Source organism: Chelonoidis abingdonii, chromosome 13, assembly GCF_003597395.2.
Source record: "Chelonoidis abingdonii isolate Lonesome George chromosome 13, CheloAbing_2.0, whole genome shotgun sequence".
NCBI lineage: Eukaryota > Metazoa > Chordata > Testudines > Testudinidae > Chelonoidis > Chelonoidis abingdonii.
The window spans coordinates 22,871,125-22,895,070 of NC_133781.1; the positions used below are offsets into that span (position 1 = coordinate 22,871,125).

The 23,946-nt window shown below is 43.6% G+C and overlaps 1 protein-coding gene across 1 annotated transcript in view; it reads left to right on the plus strand.

The window, feature by feature from the left end:
• The window catches only part of ANKFN1 (ankyrin repeat and fibronectin type III domain containing 1), a 176,297-nt gene extending 154,982 nt beyond the window's left edge, over window positions 1-21,315 (plus strand). Inside the window, exons 15-19 of the mRNA XM_032805646.2 lie at window positions 1,412-1,559; window positions 4,480-4,648; window positions 9,333-9,499; window positions 15,516-15,735; window positions 20,512-21,315. Coding sequence (XP_032661537.1) covers window positions 1,412-1,559; window positions 4,480-4,648; window positions 9,333-9,499; window positions 15,516-15,735; window positions 20,512-21,311 — 1,504 coding nt within the window. The 3' untranslated portion in view covers window positions 21,312-21,315. The remainder of the gene's footprint in view (window positions 1-1,411; window positions 1,560-4,479; window positions 4,649-9,332; window positions 9,500-15,515; window positions 15,736-20,511) is intronic.
• The last annotated feature ends 2,631 nt before the right edge of the window (window positions 21,316-23,946 follow it).

The following is a 23,946-nucleotide window of genomic DNA, read 5'->3' on the forward strand; positions in this document are numbered from 1 at the left end:
CACTGGGATATGGCTCAGGCCTGAAGACCCCAATCCTGGGGCTCTGTCTGGGTCAGTATGACTCTGATGGTAGGAGCAGGACCTAAAGGCCTGATCCAATGGGAGTCTTCTCATTGACCTTCAGTGGGGGATGGATCAGGGCCTAAGAGGGCATTAAGTCAGTTTAAAATATAGTCTGATCTGTGATACCTTGTTTCTAACCTCCTCCTGCCCCTAAACAATAAAATAGATGATGACTGAAAAAACACATTTATTCAGATGCTGTCAGCTCTGGGTGCTCTCTGTGTTGGGTCAGCACATTCTTCCTGGTTCTGTCTCCACACTCCGCACCCCTGGGGCAGTGCATCAGTGCATTTTCTTTCTTCCTCTGTTTGTTTTGTTTCTTTGTTAGCCCACGTGGTTCCATCAACCAGCCAAGAACTTGGCAAGATTCAAATATGGGCTGGACATTTATATGGATAACAAGACTATCCAGTGTTATAACAGTTAATACTAACAACAATTTTACATTACGTTACATCCTTCCCCTAGTAAACAGGGCAGAAACTAGTCTCCTCTATTCCCCGCTGTCATTTGCTGTTGCTTCCATCTGCTCTGTGCTATGGAGCTTGACTGTTCTGCCCAATTGTAAGGATTCTTCTTAAAGTATCTCTTGGGCATTCTCGTTTCCTCACACCAGATGGTTTGCACTTGACAGCTTCATGTGGGAGACTGTGTTGGCATCCAGAGTACATGTACCAAATATATCCAGTGCTTCCTTCTGATTCTTGTGGAGATGGGTTGCTGGTTGGTGTATTCTTGGATCTCTTAACAGTAGTTTGGAAGGGATACAAAACCTCATGCCTCAGGGTTTAAATCAATCTCTACTATTAGGAATTAGGCTCAGACCTTCATATGGGGCCAGATTACCCCATTATTGTGGGGTTTCTTGCACCTTCTCCTGAAGCATCCAATGCTGGATGCTATCAGAGATAGGATACTGGACTAGATGGACTATGGGTTTGATCTGCTCTAGAGCTGAATCCAGTTCATTGGCTGCATTCAGTACCGGAGATGTCTGCAGCAGATCAGATGTAGAACTCACTAGTAAAAGCAGTTATAGACCAACATATATTTTAAAAGACATGGAATGGAGTTCTTGTCAAAGAAAAAAACTTGCTGAAATATTTTGAAGGCAGTTGATTTTCAGATGTTAGCAAGAAATGGTCAGCGTGATGTACATGTGCTAGAAAAATTAAACAGGAAACTTTTTTAGGTTGTTTTTTTAACCACAAACAAGCAGGACTGCATCATTTTAGAACATTTGACTATTTTAGGATTAAACCCTCAACAGATCCCAAATGCACATACTGTAAATACTTCCTTGTGCACTGAACTTTTGTTATATTTCTAATTTTAACTCAACATACAGAGATGAGTGGGAATGGCTCCAAATGCTTTCTGGCTTGGAATCGGTGGAAAGTGTGGATCATGCTTCAGATTGCCCTACTCGGTTGTTCTATGAGCTCCAGATGGCAGTGAAAGCTCTGCTCAAACAGATCAATCTACCTCTGCGACAGGTATTAAACTTTGTGGTATTTATCACCTTTATTTTTTTTTCACCTGGTTCTTGGGAACATTAATGAAATCTAAAAACTGTATATATTTCTACTAGTGGTTACATGTTAGAGTTGCAAAAGCAAAGCAATCAGAAAGAGTTTAACTAGGGTTATTTTAAGTGTGTTGGCAATATCAACTGGTAAAAATCACCTTTAGGATAGTGTGCTTTCCTGGAGTCTATGAATATATGGGACTAAAACACTCAGTCAACAGGGCCAATTTTTCAGTAGTCTTCCTCTTTTGCATTTGCAGGCGCATGCCTTTGTATTTGTGCAATTGCATGCATGGTCAAACAGGCACTTTTGCACACACATCAAGCAGTAAGGTGTGCCTTTATCCAACTTGCAAAGGCAAATATATATATATATTTGCAAATTCCTGTAGGTGCACATGCAGATATTGTAAGCACTTATAAGAAGATCAGTTGAAAATTTGGCCCAAAGTGTACTGTTGAGTAAATTATTTTACATCCCATGGAAATTTAGTGCTTCTGAAAATGTAGCTCCAGTCTTCCAGATAGACTGCTCTGGGGACTGATATCATAGACAGGGATATCATAGGCAGGAGCAGTGCAAGCTTCCCTAAGTATATGGTGATATACCTATCTCATAGAACTGGAAGGGACCCCAAAAGGTCATTGAGTCCAGCCCCCTGCCTTCATTAGGCAGGGACAAGTACTGATTTTGCCCCAGATCCCTAAGTAGCCCCCTCAAGGATTGACCTCACAATCCTGAGTTTAGCAGGCCAATGCTCAAACCACTGAGCTATCCCTTACCCCTTCTATCCCATTGACTTCACTGGGGCCAGAATTTCACACAGTGTCTCAACTGAGCTATTGCCAGTTGAGGTGAGAGCATAGGTGAGCCTCCATAGCCCATTCAATCCTTGGCCTCTGCTGATGCTGCCATTAAAAATGCCCATTAGGGCTGTAGTAGTGGAGACCTGTCTAGCTGGAACTGGACTGAGTCCCCACACAAATGTATTTCACGTAGGCCATTAAGCAAGCCTATAGTGTGCTTATAATTTATGTTTCACTCACACACCGCTGCATGAAGTAGGAATTTGCTGTGGTTATCCAATTGCGCCCAAGCCATAGGAGATATGTGTCTGGTACAGCCCCTGCGAGAGACTTTGGATCTTTAACTTAGGCTATAGCTGCTCATTCTTTTCGGTCTCCGATTCGGTCCCTGGTAAATTGACCAAGATAGCAGCAGATGCACAGTTACTATGGACCAGACTGCCTACCCTTTACTTACACTGGTGAGCAGTTGCTCACACAAGTATTCGCCCTGACTTTAGTGAGGCTACTTGTCTAGCACTATACTACTCATGGCAAGTGAGGGTATCAGAATCTGGCTCTATGGCAAACTGCAGAATAAAACAAATCTGGACAGGTAAAGAATTTGCTGGAGAAAGGATAGAAAAGATTAAGAGAGAAGCCAAGCTGTGGCTGTGATGCAAGAAAAAAATTAAAAACCGTGAACCTAATTCTTATTCGCAGGAAGGTCACTTTACCTGTTCCGGCAATGTAAAAGAGGCTTTGCGGTGGAACTATATTATTGGTATACTCATTGTAAGGCCTCTTTACACTTCAGAGAGGTGTAAAGTGGCCTTAGTGTTCATGAATCAAGTCCAATTTTTCAATGAAACTTTTTCTTAATACTGAAGGGCTGGGTTTAGGCCCTACTCAGACCCTGTGCCCATACAAAATCCAAATAAGACCTAAGTACATCCAAAATTAAGATTTTCTCACAGACTTTAAGGTCAGAAGGGACCATCATGATCAACTAGTCTCACCTCCTGCACATTGCAGGCCACAGAACCTCAGCTATCCACTCCTGTAATAGACCCCTGACCTCTGGCTGAGTTACTGAAGTCCTCAAATCATGGTTTAAAGACTTCAAGTTACAGGGAATTCACCATTTACACTAGTTTAAACCTGCAAGTGAGCCGTGCCTCGTGCTGCAGATTTGCGGCCACTCCATCTAATTTCGGAAGCCTATCCAGGACTCCGTGCTAGTGGGTCCCCAGGCAGGATTGGAGTGCTCATGCCAAATTATTCACGTCTTTTAAAAACTGATGGAGTTCTGCTGAAGGCAGTGGGGACTGGGCAGAGTGTCAGTCAGAATGCAATTTGTTCCTTAGGCCCCAATTCAACCACGCACTTCAGCACATGCTGAGCTCCATCACCAATCAATGAAGCACTTAAACATATCCTTAAATTATTCGTTTAAATGCTTTGCTGAATCAGGACCGTAATTGTGGATTAAGGAATTTAATTTATTTGTATTGTGGTAGCACCTAGGAGATCCAGTCATGGCCCAGGAGTCCCTTGTAGCAGGCACTGTACGAATACCGAACACAAAGACAGCGTTTTACATGGCAGCTACACAACAACCTTCATCCAACTACTGTTTGTGCCGATTTCCCTTCATACAGCACTTGCTAAATCTTTTCAGTCCTGTGTCGGGTAGGGGTGGGGGAGTGGTTGCATATTTCACTTAACTAGTCCTAAATTGAATCTTAAAGGCTTTTAATTGAATCCATTTTCATGTTTTCACATAATTATACAATCATAATCTTGAAAAGCATAGGGCATGTGACCATTTTCTGCCTAATAAGAAACATAAATGTTGTTTTCAGGGGGGTTGTTTGTGTGGGGAGTTTTTTTTAATGTGAAACATTACAGCTTTAAAGCCTGATTTTATGTAGCGACATTAACCCGTGTTTAAGTCCCCCTAATATTTATGTTTTATAAAAATTCCGAGCTTGATGTTGTGCACGTTAGCTTTAATGTTTTATATCATTTGGGGTGTTGTTTATATAAGTGCCATGTTGTAACTCTCTCCCACTTCTTTTCCCGCACGTGTCCCTCTGCAGGCTAAGCACTTCCGTCTGTATACACAGGAGGTGTTGGAGCTGGGTCACAATGTCTCCTTTCTTCTCCTGTTCCCCGCCTCAGACGACGTCTGCACTGCCCCAGGACAGAATAATCCTTACACCCCACATTCAGGATTTCTTAACCTCCCTCTTCAGATGTTTGAACTCGGTATAGTAGCTTGCTTCACCTAGAAATATTAACCCAGACTCCTTATAATAAAATCACAAAGTTGTATCTGTTTTACCCCTTGTCCCAGTGGAGAGTGAATAAATCACATGATGGCTTTGGCAACAACACTACCTATAACTGTGTACAAGTTATAGAAGGAGCATAGCGGCTGAAGTATATACTGTAGCCGTCATTACTGAAATGCAAAGCATAGAGCAAAAGCCCACAGTTATCAAGCATAAGCCCTGGTCTATTATGGAGGAGGAGGAGGATGCGGGGGCGGGCGGTTATACTGCTCATAAGATGCCAAAGCTGATATTCTGAGGGCAGCCACAAAAATGTCTTTATTCTGAAGTGAGGTTGGCATCATCGTGGAGAAGAACTAGGTCAATGGACAGATCTAGCAGTTTTATAGTGCAGAATTATTGCTATAGATGATCCTACTCAGTGCCTGAGACCCCGGCGCTTTAAGGATGTTCAGAGCTAGATTTCACAAGTCAGGCCCATCTCTTTGCTTTTCATCCTGAAACACCAAAGGGTCCAATGCTAGTGTAGGGATGCAGCAAAATCCCCATCGTGAGGAGAAGAAGAATCCTGCATCACAGCCAGTTCAACCTCCCTGTCCCACTTCTGTGCATGCTGGGGTGGCATTCCACAGAGCAGGGTCTCCTGGATGACTGACAGGAAAGGAAAAGATGTTCCTGACACACCTTTCTCTCAGTTCCCTCCATGGAGTGGAGAGGGGCCGAGGATGGGAGCAGCCCAGAATCTACAGGATCTCACTGTAGATTTCAGAGTGGAGAAAGAGAGGCAGCTACTGAGCCTGATACATTTGCTGGAGGAAAGACGGGGGAAACCTCTTTCTGCTTCCTCCTTCTGCTCAATCTCCCTGGAGGGGAAAGGGAGAGAAGAGCAGCAATGGGCAGTCCCTGAACCCCAGCAAAAGCTGCCACCCCAAGATAGGGAAGGGCAGGAAAGCACATTCATGGTGGTGGGGGTAGAAGGGCTTCATAATTGTGTGTCGTTCAGGCTGCATTCACTGATCAAGGGGGACTAGATCAGTTGTGCATGCAGGGGGACGGGGAGCTGGTATTAATTGGGAAGGGGGGGCTGCATTAGGAATTGTGTATGGGACAGGTGGGGAGGCAGCATGAACTGAGTGTGATAGAGAAGAAGAAACTGGATAGCAGGAGGCTATGGGAGGTTTGGAAAAGGGAATCCCAGGTACACGAAGAGGTAAGCCTGAAGCATGGTCTGTTTGGGGGGTAATTGGGCAGAGACCTCCCCTTCCTCCATCTCCCTTCCTGAACCTGGTATCCCATGAGAAATCCAGGCAGGGACTCTTTCTCCCAAATCTCCCAGGAGCTGGGGTAAGAACACTGGTTCCAAACGTTGGAACCCCTGAATGTTGTTGCATGTTTGGCCCAGAAACAGAGACCCATTTTTAAATATAAAATTGTTTTGAAGGACGTTTTCCCCCGAACGAGTCAAGTAAACCAGATTTCACTCTGTAACAGACCTCCTTCCCCTCACTGAACCTCTACCAGGCCACAGAACTGATTTAGTGGTGAAAATTTATACATCAAAGAACATGAATGTTGCTTGCGGTGCAACACACAACAAATCACGCATGTTCCACATTTTGGTCATTTGTCCCATTTCTCAGTGGTTCAAGCCATGCATTGGCAAGCTTGAAGGTAGAGATTTATAAACACACCGCTAGCTGCAAGATAGAATATAGTCATGAAACAAATATCCCAGGTTCAATTTCTCTGTTTTCATTCAAATATATAGTGGGTGTGAATAGGGTCATGCTTTTGAGTCTAGTCCTATACAGACAAAGGTCTTGTAACAAAGCACCAGAAGACAACGAGTGTGAGAATGCAACTGACTGAACTATAAGAGGGCAGGATGTCCTGAGATTACACTTTATGCTACTTGTGATTCTGAAATAAAGAAATCAAGCATTCAAGTCACAGGTGTGTTATCCTCTGTAATTCAGTTGAACCCTCAATTAAATCTATTTTGGGTTCTTATCCCAGCACCTCACAATCTTTAATATATTTATCCTCACTAGACAAGAAATTTTATCCCCATTATGCAGATGGAAGCTGAGGCCGAGCTAGGCTAATTAGCTTGCCCGGGATCACATAGGAAGTCTCCCCAGTGCTAGACTAGGGCTCTAACCTCTGGACCATTCTTCCTCGTGGATTCAGTCCTGTCTTTGCTAAAGCTGAGTCAGTTCAGATGCAGAGTGGCCTGCTCACTGCTGTTTTGACTAGGGTGGAGCTGTGTTCTATCCCAGGGGGACGCACAGCTGTGTTATTTCCTAGGCAGTATTCTAAAATGCCATTGGAGTCAGTGTTGTGGTAAAATAACAGATCAGACAGGTAAGGAGAGGGTAACTCAGGATGTAGTCAGGCTCTGAGTACCATGTTGCCCATATGAGAGGGGAGAAATGGACTCGATTTGCATAAGTGCATTCACATTGGCTGAAATTCCCCTTTGGGCAGAGGGCCTGTGCACCATTTAAACCTCACTGTATGGTGCATGAGTCCTGGTCAGGAATGAATCTTGCCCCTTGCGCACACCATAGGTTAGTCATAGACGAGGGTGAGGCAGTGTAGCTGGGACAGCTTGCTGCCTGCAGTAGGGAAATGGTGATCATTCCTGTGGTATTCTGGGCCCACTCCTCGCTGCCTAGCGAGGCTCCAGTGATAAGAATGTGTAATATAGTGGAGAAAATAACAATGAACACTAAATTTTACTCTTTGAATGAAAAAGTAACCAATCCTGTGGCCAAAAGCAGATGACACATTCTCTCTGATTTATTACATACGTCTCCCCAACATTCTATAAAATGGCTGTGTTTCACATCGAAATATTAGAAGCTTCCATTCCCCATTAGCTGGTGGCTACCAAATACATAATTGCAAAACCACAAAAGACTATGCTGAAGTAACATTTGTTAAAGTAACATTAAAGGCTCTGCCTTAAAACCACAAAGGCTAGAAACTTCAGCACTGAAGCTGAAACCACGGCTGTAATTCACTCAAGAGTGCAGCACATATGGCATATATGCTGTAAGACCACACACTGTTCAGACTAGATCTTGGCAATATCTAGGCACAATGAGGGGAGACAGCAGAGCGGAGAATTCTGTCTTTGACTCTCCATTTTCTGGGGTTCTTGGGTTCAGATTAGACCTCTATTGTTCAGTGAACAAAGTTGTCATATAGTGTGCAAAAGAGAGAAAGATATGGGGTGGGATTTTTTCATTTCTATTTTTGATTGGAATACAGGCACAACTACCCCTACCTCTAAGCCCCCTGCCAAATGATTAACAAACCATTCCATAACAAGACAAAAAGTACCTAACTGCCATTCCAAGGTATGTGCTCTATGACCAAGTTTAATAAAGTACCAAGGAAACTTGATGTCCTCCAACAAGTTGTAGGGGCAGTACCAGGTTCCCAGTAAGCAACAGTTATATTCTGGGTTCCCTTCTTTCTCCCTATGCCTGAGTTTTCAGGGGATGGATTGTGAGAAAGACCTCAGAAAAGCATAATTGTTCTGCCCAAATTGTGGCATTTCCTGAAATACAGGGTATGTAACTGCTGTGATCGACACTTTAATTATTGCCCTTAGGTTAGCGTTGCTCGAACTGGCCTGCTCAAACTGCTGTGTCCACACTCACTCCTGCATGGCACTGGGATTTGTAGGGACATCTCCCATGGTTCTTTGCACTGCAGTAAGCTCTCCGAATTCTCTCTCAGTAAATTGTGGGTGAATTTGTATGTCCTTTTTGGGCAGATGAGGAGAATTGTGGGAAGGCATTGGAGGACTAAAGTTAAAGTCATCAACATTATCAAGGCCACAGACAGAGACGTGATGTTCTCTGCAAGGGTGAATAACTGTCAGTGATTGGGACGTGGGCGGTCATGCCCAGTGGTAAGAGCAGGAGTCAGGTGTCGTAGGCCAGGCACCAGAGGCAAAGTCAGAAACCAGAGCTGCAGGTCAAGGCTGAGTTACCCAAAGTGAGGCAAGGCAGGAGCAGGGCTGGGAACAAGCAGACACAGGAGCTATCACAGCTGTGGGCAAATGCTTTGAGCAGCCGCCTAACCATTGCTGCGGCTAGGCCTAAGAGCAGGTTTGCCAACTCTTCCAACCAATCAGATAGTGTCACCACATTCATTAGGTTGCCCAGAGTCTGGCTGAGCTGCAGGCCCTGATTTCTGACTATTGAGCAGTTCTTTGTGGACCCTGATGTAAAAGAGGGCTGCATTTTCTCTCCATCGTTGTTTGGCATAGCAGTAGGCTGGATAATGAAGCATATTAGCCAAACAGACAATGGTACAGCATGGGTACCTGGCAAATGCCTGGAAGACCGAGACGTTGCTGGTGATATTGCGCTATTAAGTGACACCTCTGGAAAGCTACAAGGATAGACAACCTGGCAAAAATAGCAGGTCAGGTAGGGCTCAAAATCAGTTACATCAGAACAAACATCTTTGAAACCCAGACATCAAGTGAGGAGAGAATCAGGTCTTTATTATTTATTTCTGGTTCAACATGTTCCATCAAGAATTTTAATAATTGTCTAATTAAACTGTGTGTTCAAGAAGGCAAGGATTTCAGGAGCAGAATGTAACACTAATTATTTTTTTCTCTGTCATTTTCACAGTTCATTTTTGCTCTTACAAGGAGAAATTTTTTAGTCTGTATTGCCGCCTTTCTGCTATCATAGAGCTGGACTCTCTGAAAACCCAGCAGTCCCTAAGGGAAGCAATTTCAGATGGGGAAGTTGCTGCTGCCAAACAAAGACACCAGCAAGTTTTAGACTATATACAGGTAACTGTCTGTTTCTGAGTAGGCCAAAGAGGTGTTTAAGGTCTATAGTTTGGAATCTAAAAGAAGAATTATTTGTAGACATCGTAAAAACATTTTGTTTTTTATGGAATTCCAAACCCAGAGCACAAGTTCTTTGATGGTTGCTTATGTAAAAGAGATTTTTTGTATGGATAAAATCAAATGGCAGTTACACTAGAATGTTATAAAGAAATGTCTCCTTTTGAGTTATAGAACTGACTCCCCTCCATGTGAGGGAAGCCAGTGACAAGCACAGGGCATTAGTCTAGCTCATATCTTCTCTCTTATTCAGGGACACACATTTATTTCTCACTGGCAGGTTACAAAGAAAAAAAATGGAAGTTATGTTGAGGGCACATGCTATAGGAATAGATCATTGTCAATAAAAATGATCTGAAGACAATGTGATGCAGTGACAACACAAAGAACCAGGCAGACACAGGTTATCTGTGTGATAGGGGCCCTTACACCAGGGTGACTCTTGCAAACCATTTTGGTAACTAATACTCCTTAGTTGAAACTTATGACTCTTCCCCAAAGCATGTATGGATGCAGTCCGTCTATAGAACAGGGCACAGATCAGCTGTACAGTCTTTACTCTTCTGCAACTCAGGCCTTCTCCAGTTGGAATATGGGCCAACAAAACTGTTCACCCCCTCTGTACAGATTTGTGGCCACTTAAATCTACATCATTATGGATCGGCTGACCATGTCTCTGCTGATCCTTGTCGTGCAGTCAAAACCATCTTTGCAGTAGCCTCCTTGGAGCTGCCTTGGAGCTTAGTGTTACTTCATACATGGTGGCATATCTCACGGTGCTCCCACTTTAAAACTGCTTTCTCCCCAAGTCCTTCCACACTCTCACACTCAGAAGAGCCAAATTGGTCCCAAGTATCAGAGGGGTAGCCATGTTAGTCTGGATCTGTAAAAGCAGCAAAGAGTCCTGTGGCACCTTATAGACTAACAGAAGTTTTGGAGCATGAGCTTTCATGGGTGATGCATCCGACGAAGTGGGTATTCACCTACGAAAGCTCATGCTCCAAAACTTCTGTTAGTCTATAAGGTGCCACAGGACTCTTTGCTGCCTTTACAAATTGGTCCTAGTGCATGAAACCTTCTGGGCCTGCTGGGGGAATATATGTCTTTTGCATGAAGGGTGAAATTCACCCAGGAGCGCCAGCAGGTCTCAAGCATTAAGACCAATTTGGCTCTTCTGAGCATGGGTGTGGGAAGGGATTTGGGTGCAGCGAGGGGAGAAGCAGTTGCCAAGTGGCAGCGAAGTGAGACATGCCACCCCATATGCAGTAAAACTAAATTCCAAAGCATCTCCAAAGAGGCCACTGTGCATGTATAAAATTGCAGGGAGAGCTATAGATGCAGAAACTGTCCCTGGTCCTCTAGGGTGTCTCAGTTCACATATATATTCTAAAGAAAAATCAGGAGAGTACTTTAAACCCCAGTGTTTTGTACTGAATTATTGTGAAAACGTATTAGCTTTGTCAGTTTTCCTCTCAAATGAAAAACAGCTGTATTCCACCTTTTGGCGAAAACATCTCAGCCCACCACATACTGCAATCTTCAGTGGCGACCACAAAACCGCAAGAGCATTTGTGTGATCCCAGATCTAAGACAGTGTTGAAGTTACTACACAAACCAAAGATTGTAAAGAGCAAAGGAGTCTATATAAACGCAGCTCTGAAAAGGAGTCTGAGGGCAGCCAAGAAAAAAAAGAAAAAAATAGTAGATAAGGTACTTGGAGTCTAAACCAGCATGTTAGTAAGAAAAGAAATGTGGAGGCATATTCTCCAGCAATGAAGCTGAAATTGCAGTTAAGTTATAATTTATATACTGAAATGCTTCAAATAGTCTCAAACTGTATAAGAAGCATAGCTCGTTAAAAATGACTGGCCAAGTATCCCAGGAGACACCTTATAATGGTATTGGGGAGAAAACCGATTGGCTTTATGTTTTAGTGAAAATATTCTCTCTCCTGCATGCAGCTAGGAGATGAGTTATAGAATGGAAATCTAGATTCCTCCAAGCCAAACGGGTGAGGAGTGTGCTAGCTGATCGACCAATCACATCGACCTTTTGGAGTTACACTGAGACCTTGAAATGAGATAGGATTATCTTGTTAAGTCTCTTTATTTCTCCACAGTTTGAGGTAAAATAGGTGAAAAGCTCCATTTTTGAAGAATCCTCTGAACCACCTCTCGTTACACTTGAGGTGACATCCCAGTCGCATTGAAGTCAGTGGCAAAACAATCATTGACTTCAGTGGAGCCAGAATATGCCCTTGATTCTTATTGTATGTACTGCTTGCTGCTTCTCTGCAACTTGGGAAACAATCCTGATCTGGCGTAAGAGAATGGGCCTGGCACAAAGGGCTCAGGGTAGAATTCTAGGGTGCCATAGAGAGTGATGCAAGTAACACAATGGGCCTAATTCTCCATCGCCTGGCGCCTTGTGCAGCCACTTGCACCAATGCCAAGCATCGGCAAAATCCTAGGGCAGCATTGTACACTCTGTGCCCTCACTTTGTGTTGGTGGCAATGATGGCACAAGGGGCAGGGCAATGGAGAATCAGGCCCGATGGGTGCAATTTGCACTGTTGTGGCACTGAGTGTGCCACTTACACAACAACGGGACAGAATTGGAGGTTAAGCAAGAAGGGCAACCAAAAGAGAGAATGTGTTGAATTGCAGGCCCTAACCAATCTTCATTTGCAGCCTCCTATTAATTGATTTCTCCACTGAAGCTCCATTCCATACCCCCGGCATGGAAGGTACCACTCACTGACTCCCAATTCAGCACAAGTTACTTCATTTTATCACTCAGACCCTTTCACTGACCACCTCCCCCATTGTTCTTGGCATCACTGCAGAAAGTTGGCTAGTGTGGCTTCAAGGCATGTCCATTTAAGCAGCTTGAGTGCTATCCCTTAGGATTCAGTCCTGCTTTATGTGAAGCAGGCTGCACTGGAAGAGATATGGCAGTCCACGTGAAGCTCTGGAAAGGGACCTGCATCACAGGGATATTGCATCATGGCTACATCCCTTCAAATGGCTGCAGCAGCACCTATTCAGTTGTCAAAGCACTTACATCAATTAAAAATAGCTACTCAGTTCCACTGTCAAAAGACATTCTTCTTATTAAAAGGTGCCCACTTTCCTCTCTGCGTAGACACTTAAAGTCACATCCTGCTATTGATTTATCCACACGCCTCCTATTGCCTCAAGAGGATTTCAGTGCATGGAACTGTGGCACAGCTCCCATTGTTATCAATGAAATGGGTGCGAACTAGAAAAGCTTACAGGGGCTTTGGGGCTATTGAGCCAGTGCAGATGCTTTCCCTCTATGTGTAATGAACCAGTGTGCTAGAGGTTTTGAGATGGGTATTTTCTGTTATTGAAACCGAAATTAAAAAATAAATAAAATCTAACATCTGAACAGTGGCCATGATGAAATAGTGGATTCTGTCCAGTTCTCAGCCTACAGATGTGGCCTTCGTTAACAGTGTCACCACAATAATTAGCCCCTTGTCAGTGAACTCAGCTAATGGGTAAGGAAACTGAACTGCACCTCAACTAGCCCTACAGGTGGTTCCTTCAGGCCAGTTTTGAGGCCTTCGGCCCAGTAGATGGAGAAGGTTAAAGGGCTATCATCTGTGTTGTGCCTGTTTGGTAGATAAATGAAGGGCTCCATTCTCCAGCCTGTCACTTTTCACGTGCTCTAAATTCTCACCAGGAGTTTATGAAACAGCAGGCTTGATTTTACTTTTCACCAGCAGAACTCCCTTGATTTCTATGGAGTTCTCCCCCGTCCCCTGATATTACACTGAGACAGCTTAGAGCTGAAGCAGATCCACTCTTGTTAAAAGAGGAATCTAACTTACAAACCTGTCACTTCACTCTGTTTGCCAGCTCTGATGAGGAACATTACTGATCACAGACCTGAGCCAATGAGCTCTTTCCTTTGACTTCTGTGAGCTTTGGATTCTAACCTCTGTGCTTTAGAAGTTCGACAGGGAACAAAACAAAATTCCTATGTGACCACAGGATCTCCAGAGATTTTTGGTGAAACATCACAAGTTTGGTAATAGTCATGTGAGTTAAAAGAACAAATTTAACCTTTGAAGGCACCCAGAGAGCCCCCATTGACTTGAGTAGGAGCTGAAAATCCAATATCCTGCCCTACTCTTCAGTTTTCTTCTGAACATCCACTGTGATTCCTACAGGTAGAGCCCTGCAAATCCACAGAGATGTGCTTTATATCTGTGGAAATCTGCATCTGCAGATGCAGTTGCATTGTCTACCATCTTTGCGGATCAGCGATCGGATGCTGATCCAAATTTTTGTATCTGCGCAGGTCTCTAACAGTGAGATAGGGTGCTGGTGTGGGTGTGGATGCAGATGCAAATACATATAAAAGGTGGAGTGCAGCTCGTGGGTCAGATACAAGTTAATTTTTGAGGATCAGAGGTGGATCCAAATTTTTGTATCCGTGCAGGGCTCTACCTATAGGAAACTGCCAGTTGCTAATGGCTAGGAAGATGGTCATCAGGCTTTACTATTGTTATTAATATTAATAATTTATTTATATCTTTACAAAAAATCTCATCCAATTATGCAGGTGGCTAGTCTACACCACCATGTTGTTCTTTAAAAACCTGGTTCTCATCCCCATAACACAGCAGGGTATTTGCCACACCTGTTTGTTGATGTTCCTCAGGGAGCAATCATGTCTCCCTATATATATATATATATATATATATATATATATGTACAGCGCCTAGCGCAATGGAGCCCAGGTCTGGCTGGATTAGGGCCTCTGGGCATAAACGTAATATCAATAAAGGAACAGCATAGGTCAGATTCTGTGCTGGCTTGAATACTGTGTAGCCCCATTGGAGTTCTTGAGAATGGCGAGAGTCAGTGGGAATTTGGCTTTCCATCTTCAGGGCAAGCTTAGAGAGATAAGGTGGGTAAGGTAATACCTTTTACTGGGCATCGCCAAGACCTGAAGCAGAGTTCTGGGTAACTTGAAAGCTTGTCTCTCTCCCCGACAGAAGTTGGTCCAATAAAAACTATTACCTCCCCGACCTTATCTCTCTAATATCCTGGGACTGACACAGCTACAACACTGAAAAGAGGGCAAGATTGACACTTTGCCCAATGTGCCCTCTTGTTCCCCTGCAAGGGCCACCCACATTGCAGGTCACTGTGTAGGTGGAGGTCCCCATGAGGCCACTACTCCCTTGCGATACAGATGGGTGGAGATTGTGCAGAGCCTTGACTCCGGCCTCCCCCAGTATGTATTGATTTAGGGGAAGGGGTGAGAGAGAGAGTGACTGTCTGTAAGTTAGTGGTTAGGCCACTGGCCTGGGATGTAGGTGACCCATGTTTAAGTCCCTGCTCTATCTGATTTCAGAACGATCTGGGATGAACTAGTCTGCTCTGAATCAGGCACAGCAGTTACATTGGGTCTCTAACATCTCCATCTGCTGTAACCACCAGGTCACGTTCACTCATGTCTATGTCCCGGATCGAAAAGCTCAGGTTTTGATCCAAAGATGGACATTTTGATATAATTCCCTTTTCCTGAAAATATTCCAAAGTCTTGTTTTCATTCCAGTGCAAAACCAAACCAAACTTTAAAAACCTTGAGAGTTGCCATGAAACAGAATTGTCATCCTCGAGACAGCCCTAAGCATGGGCCTGGCCTGAACATGAACCCAAACCCCTTGAAGCTGGTCTGGATTTGAACTCCCTTGCTTGGGCCCATCTCTCTATGCTCTGTCAATGGCGCTATGTAGATTTATACCCTGGATCTATACATCTTTTTGGTTAACGTTAAATAAATAAAAAAATGTATGTGAAAAGAACTGACAATTTTTTTATATTTTTTTAAAGAAAACCAAAATCAATACCTTCAGCACTGAGCCATTGCAAATTCCCACTGCTTTTGTTTGTCTTTTCTTTTTTCCTTTCTTCCAAAGCAAATCGACGAGATCTGGCGTGAAATGAGATGGATCACAGAGGCGCTGCAGTATGCCAGGTACAAACAGCCAGTGGCTGGCTTGCTCATAACAAAGCTTGTGGACCTGTCGGAAGAGCAGAATCAGAAGAAAATAAATTCAACATCCTCTCATCTAGATTGTCTTCCATCACCACCACCCTCACCAGAGATCAGGAGCCAGAGGAGAAAAGCCCTGAGTGGTAAGAGAGGGGTTTTTTTTCCCTTGGGTGAAACTGAGTAGAAAATCATCAAGATGGACCCTCAATCTCCCATTTAAATTGGGAGCTAGGCTGTGATATTTTTTCCATGCCTGTCTAGGTATTTTAACAATTATTTGATTTAATTTTTTTATTTGTAGCCTTATTATTTATTATTTAAGCTGACAGGCTTAATAGATAAACCGGGGGGGGTGGAAGAGGTATCAAATTACAGTGCCTTCCAATACCTACTTTTAGGGGGGTTTTCTTGAATGTTCACTCTCAGCATAATCTCAGAATTATAGAAATTACACATGGAAAAACCATCTATTAGCTCAGTCTCCCCAGTCACCGCAGTATCATTCCCTTCAGTTCTCCCTTCCCCTCACCATCAATGGTACCGAGTCTTCTCCTTTTTTCCTGCCCACCTCAGTCTCTTTTTTCACACCACCCACCTTCTCTCCCCACACATGGAATGTCTTCCTCAGGCTGGCAGCCTAGACATCACCTTCTCTGCATTCAAGTTCCTGCCTTTGGACCTGACCCAATGCCCAGTGAAGTAAGCAGAAGGGCTCCCTTTGGCCTCAGGGCACAATGAACCACTATCACTCTCATTTTCTGCAGTGCCCTCAAGAAGTGAACCAGACAATACAAAACAATAAATACATGCACACATGTGCACACGCACATTACAATATAGAAGCAGGGATTTTCAAAGGGACCTAAGAAAGTTAATGGGACTTGGGCACCTGAGTCTCTTGGGCTTCTTTTGAAACCCCAGCTGGAGTATCTAACAGTTTGGTACAAAGGTTTTTATCTACATGCGTTTGGGCTGGCCGCTTTACTCACAACCTGTCCCCTCTTCAAATGCTTCATCCTTGAGAAGGAAACTTTGCAAGATGAGCCTTAGTTTGCTGGCCCACTTAGGGGATTTTTCTATAACAGGGCAGGGTGTGGCCTATAGCATGCCAATGTTCAGTTCTTGCAGCCAAATGATTTGGTGTCACAGTTATGGGCCTGTTTGCACCTCTGGCCCCTGTACAGTGTCCATCAGTGCTCCACCCCACTTCCATCCCCTTGGGTGTTAAGCCTCATGCCTTTACCTGTCTTGAGATGGAATTCACAATTCTCCCACTCTTCGACTGGGATCTGGGTACAACACCCTGTCTAACCCAACTGCTTATTATCATGCAAAACCCACTGGATACCTGCATCTCTTCACTTCAGGAGCCTGTGACCAGTGAAATAGAAACCAACAGCCTTCTTAAAACAAGTACGTTTATTAGTAAATGGAACAAAGCATTAGAGAAAATGGTTTCAAAACAACAAAGAGAAAAAAAACAAAATTAGTCTCATCTAACATTATACTTCATTCCAAGATGAATTAAGCTAGTTTGCTTCTTGAGTTACAGGAATAAAACAGACCCAATTCATAAGAACAGCCATACTGAGTCAGACCGATGGTCCATCAAGCCCAGTATCCTCTCTTCTAGCAGTGGCCAATGCCAGGTGCTTCAAAGGGTTCTGATCCATCCCTGGTCACCCACTCCCAGTTTCTGGTGAACAGAGGGACACTCAGAGCATAGTGTTACATCCCTGCCCATCCTGGCTAATAGCCACTGGTGGACGTATCCTCCATGAACTTATCTAGTTCTCATGCCTTGCTAACAACATGGGCCTTGCCAAAGAGTTCCACATGTTGACTGTGTGTGGTGTGAAGAAGTGCTTCCTGTATTTGTTTTAAACCTGCTGCCTATTAATTTCATTGGGTGACCCTAGTTCGTTATGTATAGAGTAACAAGACAGCAAGTGTGAAAAATCGGGATGCAAGGGGGTAATAGGAGCCTATATAAGTAAAAGACCCAAAAATTGGGACTGTCCTTATAAAATCAGACCAGGGAAATTCCCTTTTCTCAAAGCCCCCTCTTCCCTGTGTGCACCTGAGCCCAGTTTCTATATATTATTGTTCAACATTTTTTGTTGCAGGGCCTAGCTGTGAAGATTTCCTTTGGCCTCAGACTGGTTTTGCCCAGTCAGTCAGCCAGGCCATCTAGGAGAAAGCCCCTGCAAGGGTTGCTCAATTGTTTGGCATTTAGACCCATTAATGGCTTGCAGTCACTGGTGCATGAGTGTGAAAGAGTGCATTGAAAGTGTCTGCTCCTCTCCAACATACCAATCCTCCAGTTCAGGAATCCAATACGCAAAACACATCTTGGTGTACAGGTCGATACTAATCACTGAGCTGCCCCACATTCCTAGCCATTGAGTTTAAGGCCAGAAAGGCTCACTAGCTCACCTGGGCTACGTCTTCACTACCCGCCGTATCAGCAGGTAGCAATCGATTGCTCGGGGATCGATATATCGCGTCTCATCTAGACACGATATATCAATCCCCGAACGCGCTTATATCGATTCCGGAATTCCACCAACCTAAACAGAGTTGCGGAATCGACAGGGGGAGCTGCGGACATCGATCCTGCACCGTGAGGACAGTGAGTAATTCGATCTTAGATACTTCGACTTCAGCTACGTTATTCACATAGCTGAAGTTGCGTATTTAAGATCGATTTTCCTCCATAGTGTAGACCAGCCCCTAGTCTGACCTCCTGTATATATCAGGCCACCAACACTACTGCATGCATCATACTTGGACTTTACTGTGTTTGATGCTGTACTTGGGAGGTAGTCTGGCCTGTGGGGATGGCAGCATTGGCAGTTTTGGCTTCTAATCTCTGTTCTACCACTTGCTATGTGGTTGTGGGCAAACCACTTTGTCTCTCTGCCTCAGTTTCTGCATCTGTAAAGTGAAGATATTAACCTACAGTAGCTATCCCATAGGGCTTTTGTGAAGAATAATTAATGTTTGTACAACGTATGCAACATATATGCAACCATATCAACGCTAAGTATTCTGGAATTAAATTCATCCTTTTGCACATGGCCAACGCAAGACCTATGCATCTCTGAGGACATACGTGATGCGCTGTCCCTGGCCTGGGCTGCACATGGGTGAATTTCGTCCATGATGACCAAGTCCTGTAAACTGCAAAATATGAAATACAAGCGGCCATGGAATAGTGAGCCCAGGATGTATCTTATCGTGTCTGAGGGTTTAGGGTTCCACAGAGGCATCAAAGAACACTTCAGAGGTCAAATGTTACATGTTCATCTCGGATCATATTTTCCTCCCATCCTTTGACGGCCGTCTTTTGGCACTATTTCTTTCCTATGCTCATCTGGTTTTGTATTGACAGAGCAGCTGACTTTTTGAGCCATTGGGTTTAATTGTTGTTTTCAGATGGCTCGGTGTCCCAAGTGAGCTGAGATGGACCCTTTAAGAATATAAAATTAAGCAAATTAGTAAAATGTTATACCCACTTCCTTGGCTGCTATTGCTGCTCTGAATAGCTGGAAAATTAAATCAATGAAATAAATGGATTGCAGCACAGAAAAAAGGAAGCAAATTAAATGACAGTGCCTGATTCATTAATAGAATAAGGACTTCGGGGAAAAAAAATAAATCGCTGTTCTGCTGAGCTGTCATTAAGCAATGAGTTAATGACATGTTAGAAACAAAAGCTGCAGATGCTGCATGGAACAACCGCCACGGCCTTTTTGGTCATAATCATTTATTTTTACTTCTAAATGGCAGTTTCCTACTGTCAAGAAAACCAAATAAATCTGCTCCTATTAGAGTAAAAGCGATAAAAAAGACCAAAGAATTTGGGTGGAAACTGTGGCCTTTATAGAAGGCTGTGTCTCTGACTTTGATTTAATCCATTATATATTAATGTTCTCCTTTGATTTCATGGGCTCTCTCTAGGCCAAATTCTCCTTTGAATAACATGGTGCAAATGCAGAATAATCCTCTTGGATTAGGTGGAGATACTTAGCATTAGCACCATGTATCTAAGAGCATAATGTGTCCCCTACGTGGACCTGATTCATTATTGCCCTGTACCTTGTGTATGGTCATGTGCACCAATGCAGGGTGAGTAGTGGGTACTATTTCATACCGACCCTGTGCTTGCTTTGTTCTGGTGTGACTGACGACCCCGATAGAGGGCGGCAGAGAATTGGACCCATGATGTCACATCCACTGCTCTTTACATTACGGCAGAACTTGGCCCTGATGTTCCCATGACAAAAGAATGTCAGTGACATCAGTGCAGGAGCCAGTCTGAACTTTGATTAATAAATTCACATGTGGATTCAATTTGTCAGTTTGGGTCTTGGATAAACATTCCTTCAAAAGGTCAGACTTTGCTCATGCAGCTGTATATCTTTTATCCACACCTGTTAAAGACCTGTAAGGTCACATCCTGCTCTCGATTACACAGGTGTAAATCAATTAACTGCTTAACAGACAACAGAATTTGGGTTATAGTTTCTCAATATCCAAAATTTTAGCCTCCATGAAATTCAGTTGGAAACTCAGAAAACAAGATTACTTTAAAATTTCATCTCAACCCCAATTCTTCCCCTTTGCTCACCTCCCATCACTTCATTAGTAGTTTCTTCCCTTCCTGTTTCTTACTGTCATGTTATCTCCTCATTAGCATGCCCATCAATCCACCACAACTATCTCCTCTTTGCTACTGTCACCTGGCCCCATGGAAAATTCCACAGTGGAAATACACAGAGGTTGCCAGAAGCGTGTCTGATAATCATTTTGATCCCAAGTTAAGAAAATATATTAAGTGTATTAAGCAGTTCTTTTAAGTGGGGCTGTGTGTCATGATAGTGGTTATTCGGTTTTAATGAGTCTTCTATTTTCAGATTCCCAGCCCTGCTCGGATGAAGAAGGCTGCTCTGAAGTATTTCTTCCAACTGACAGCGACTATGATTCTAGTGATGCATTGAGCCCCAGAGAACTGGATTTGGTTTATTCATCCTCACATGACATATCCCAACAGGCAGTGGGTGGTCTGGGTGGCAGTGCACCTGACGTCCTCCAGGTCCATGATATGAAGCCTCACCTGACTTTGAAAGAAGACCCGAAAGGGGGAAGTGACTTGGATGCCAGTGCTGAATACTGCACGGAGTACATGAACAGTCTGACCATGGGAGAGTTCACGTCAAAAAGCCTGGACAAGACTTCCAACTCCAGGCAGCCTTTGAGTTTCCTGGGGAAAAAAAAAAAGCTAGGGAAACATCAGCACTATAATTACTTCAGCCGGCACCATCGCTGGCTGCGAGTGCACAGCGAGACGCAGCCCGCCTCTCTTTCTGAGGGTGTGTATACACAGCATCTCGCAGGAGCCACGGAATTATCACAGGAGCCTACCTCCAGCAAGCAAATAAGGATCCCCATCGATAGTCCTCGGAGCACTTTCTTACCTCATGCTTCGAGCCTCCCAGAAGATGGGAAAGGCAAGTACCATGAATCGAAGCCGAATATCCGTAGGATCTATGTGGAGCCCTACAAAACCACGTTATTAGGCGAAGAGGGCAAGCCCTGGGTGCTGAGCATGCAGTCTGTAGAACGCGGAGATTTGCACGATACCACAGGACAAGAAATGGGTTTGGATGATCAATCAAATTCTCCCATCTTTGAAGTATTCAGTAGCACGCTTTAGGAGTTTGTGCTGGGTCATTGCACTGCCTCGCACCGCCCCCAAAATGACATTGTGAGCATTGTGAATTTAGGACCATATTTTCAAAACAACCTTTAAAATGCAGATCCTCAACTGGCATCTCGTTCCACTTACTTTACCAGCTGAGTATCTGGCCTTAAATGGGTATTCCCAAAAGCGCATGCCAAATCACTTGCATGTGCAATTTTGCAGATGTAAATAATAAACATTTACCATCTAACTTAATGCTGCATGGTGGCAAATCGGGTAGTTAGGCATTTAAATTTGCTTAATTACTCACACAAATGTCTGGGCATGCAATTTCAGGCACATATGATTTTGCCTGCAAAGTCTGGGGGAAGCTGGTTAAAGTCACTTTAGAAATGTGGTCCTAAGTTTTTCTTACTTTTTTTTTTTTTTTTTTGCTATAAATATTTCCACTTCCCAACATGCACTTTGTGTGGATTTGGTTGGTATACAAGTAAAGCATTGAGTGCTCTGGTGAATGAAAATGCCACAGGTACCACAGCTCCTGACCATTTCAGTGTATCACAAAAAATCAGTGCCAACTCTAAACGTTGGCATAGCCCAGTACAATTGCTAGCACTGAATGCTTTGTTTCAAAGGCTTCGATTTAAAAGAACATAAATACCAACTTATTCTGCAGCCCTGGAAGAGAGAGAATCCTTCTAGATGAAGAGCAGAGGGTATTGGCGGGGTTTGCTGTAGTTGCCTGACTAGTGAATGTATAATACCTAGGCACAGGACTTTCTCTACCATGGGGGTGAATTACCATGAGAATGAATTTCATCTTGTTATAGGCAATCTCAGATTGCCATCAGAGGTGGATCTAAGCCATAAAATTCATATCCAGACCATTTTCTTTTTTTCCAAATACCCTCTCCAAACTTCAGGGTGGTTTGGATCAACGGTTTTAGATTTTGACCATTATACTAATCCTGAGTTTGATCTTGATTAGGGAAAAATTGAGGGGCAGTTTTCATCAAAGATTTTGGTTCAGTTCCCATCTCTGATCATGATGTAAATATCAATATCATTAATGACTTGAAATGCCCCATTTTCTTAAGGACACATCAAAGTCTACCATTGATTTGTCACTTCCAGCTAATTAAGGCCCACAGTACTCTCACCCTCCAGAATATGTCCTAGAAAACTAAATCCATACTAATCAGAGGTATAACTCTTGGGTCATGTTACTACATACATCTTTAAGACTTGGAGAAATTAATGAAAGAGGAGGGACACCTCCTCCCCAGCGGTTGCACAAGCATTTGACTTCTATTTTTCCTTACACAGCTCTTGAAGTTTAATTTTATAGGCCACCTTTCTGTAGGTTAAATTCCGTCATTCCATGTACACCCAGCCTTCGCCTTTTCAGTGTTTTAAATTCCACATGGATAAGTTGTAAGGCCTCCAATTAAGAGATTTGAATTCAATATGAAGGTAAGGATTTGCCCCGTGATCTGTGGGCCATATTAAAATACCACATTCCTAACCCCAGTGCTATTAAAATCCCCCTAATGCTTAGCACCCAATCCATAAATTCAAAAATGGAAGTTGTTTGCCATTTTATACTCGGTTGGTGTGTAGTATGTAATTCCTCTTATTATAAGTGGGAATTGTATATGTAACTCCTGATGCATCACACCGGGAACATATTCAATCAGGCTCAATGAGGGTGGGAAGACTCCCAATGAGTTCAATGGCTTTAGATCAGACTCACGGTGAAAATTCCAGTGGGAGAAGTGGGCAAGGAATTCAGGTGCCGTTTTGCAGTGGGAATTGTATGAATTTTAGGTTTTATCTCACATGGGAGGGGAAATCCTGATGGAACTAGAAAGTGCCCCATAAAACCAAAAATTGGTGATGTCTACTGGCAGCAAAGTCAGTACCAGCTTGTCATGTTGATTTATGGTCACTGATATAATGCCCCTATCAGCATGGACCAGAACAACCTGGTGCTTGTGCATTGCAGGCAAAACATGCAACTGTGCAAAATATAGTGCCTGGCCCAATGGGGCCCCGACCTGTTTGGCCTCTCAGTGCTACTGCCACACATGGTGTTTCATAATAATAAAATACTAGGCCCAAAGCTTTTTGCAGACTGTGATGTGGTAAAAAGAGATGTTACATGGGCCTTTCTAGAGAACTGCTTTCCTAAATCGAAAACCTCTTCACCGTGCTCTGGCTCTTCAAGGATATAGCAACCTTAGGACTGGAGGTACCAAAGTCCACATCAGAAAGAACAGGCCATGCCCTGCTAGTCAGACATAGATGGAAAACTGCCCCCCCACACCCGCTTTTGTTTGTCTGCCCTTGCTGTTTGATTTTCCAGAAGCAGCCCTTTCTCTAATAAAATTCCCAGGGCCAATTTCTCTTCTGATGTGAATGGGTTAACTTGAATGGAGTTTGGCCTATTTACACCAGCAAAGAATTTGGCCTGAAGATTGCAGTCCCGCTCACGATTCAGCCCCCTATCTTCTTTCCAATGTTGCTATAGGTAACACTATTTAAATAACATTAATCAATGCGCAGTTCCTTCATCCCATTACCTCCACGCTGAGGTTCTGACACATACTTTAACTTTCAGAAGCACAACCACATGTCATCACTTCAT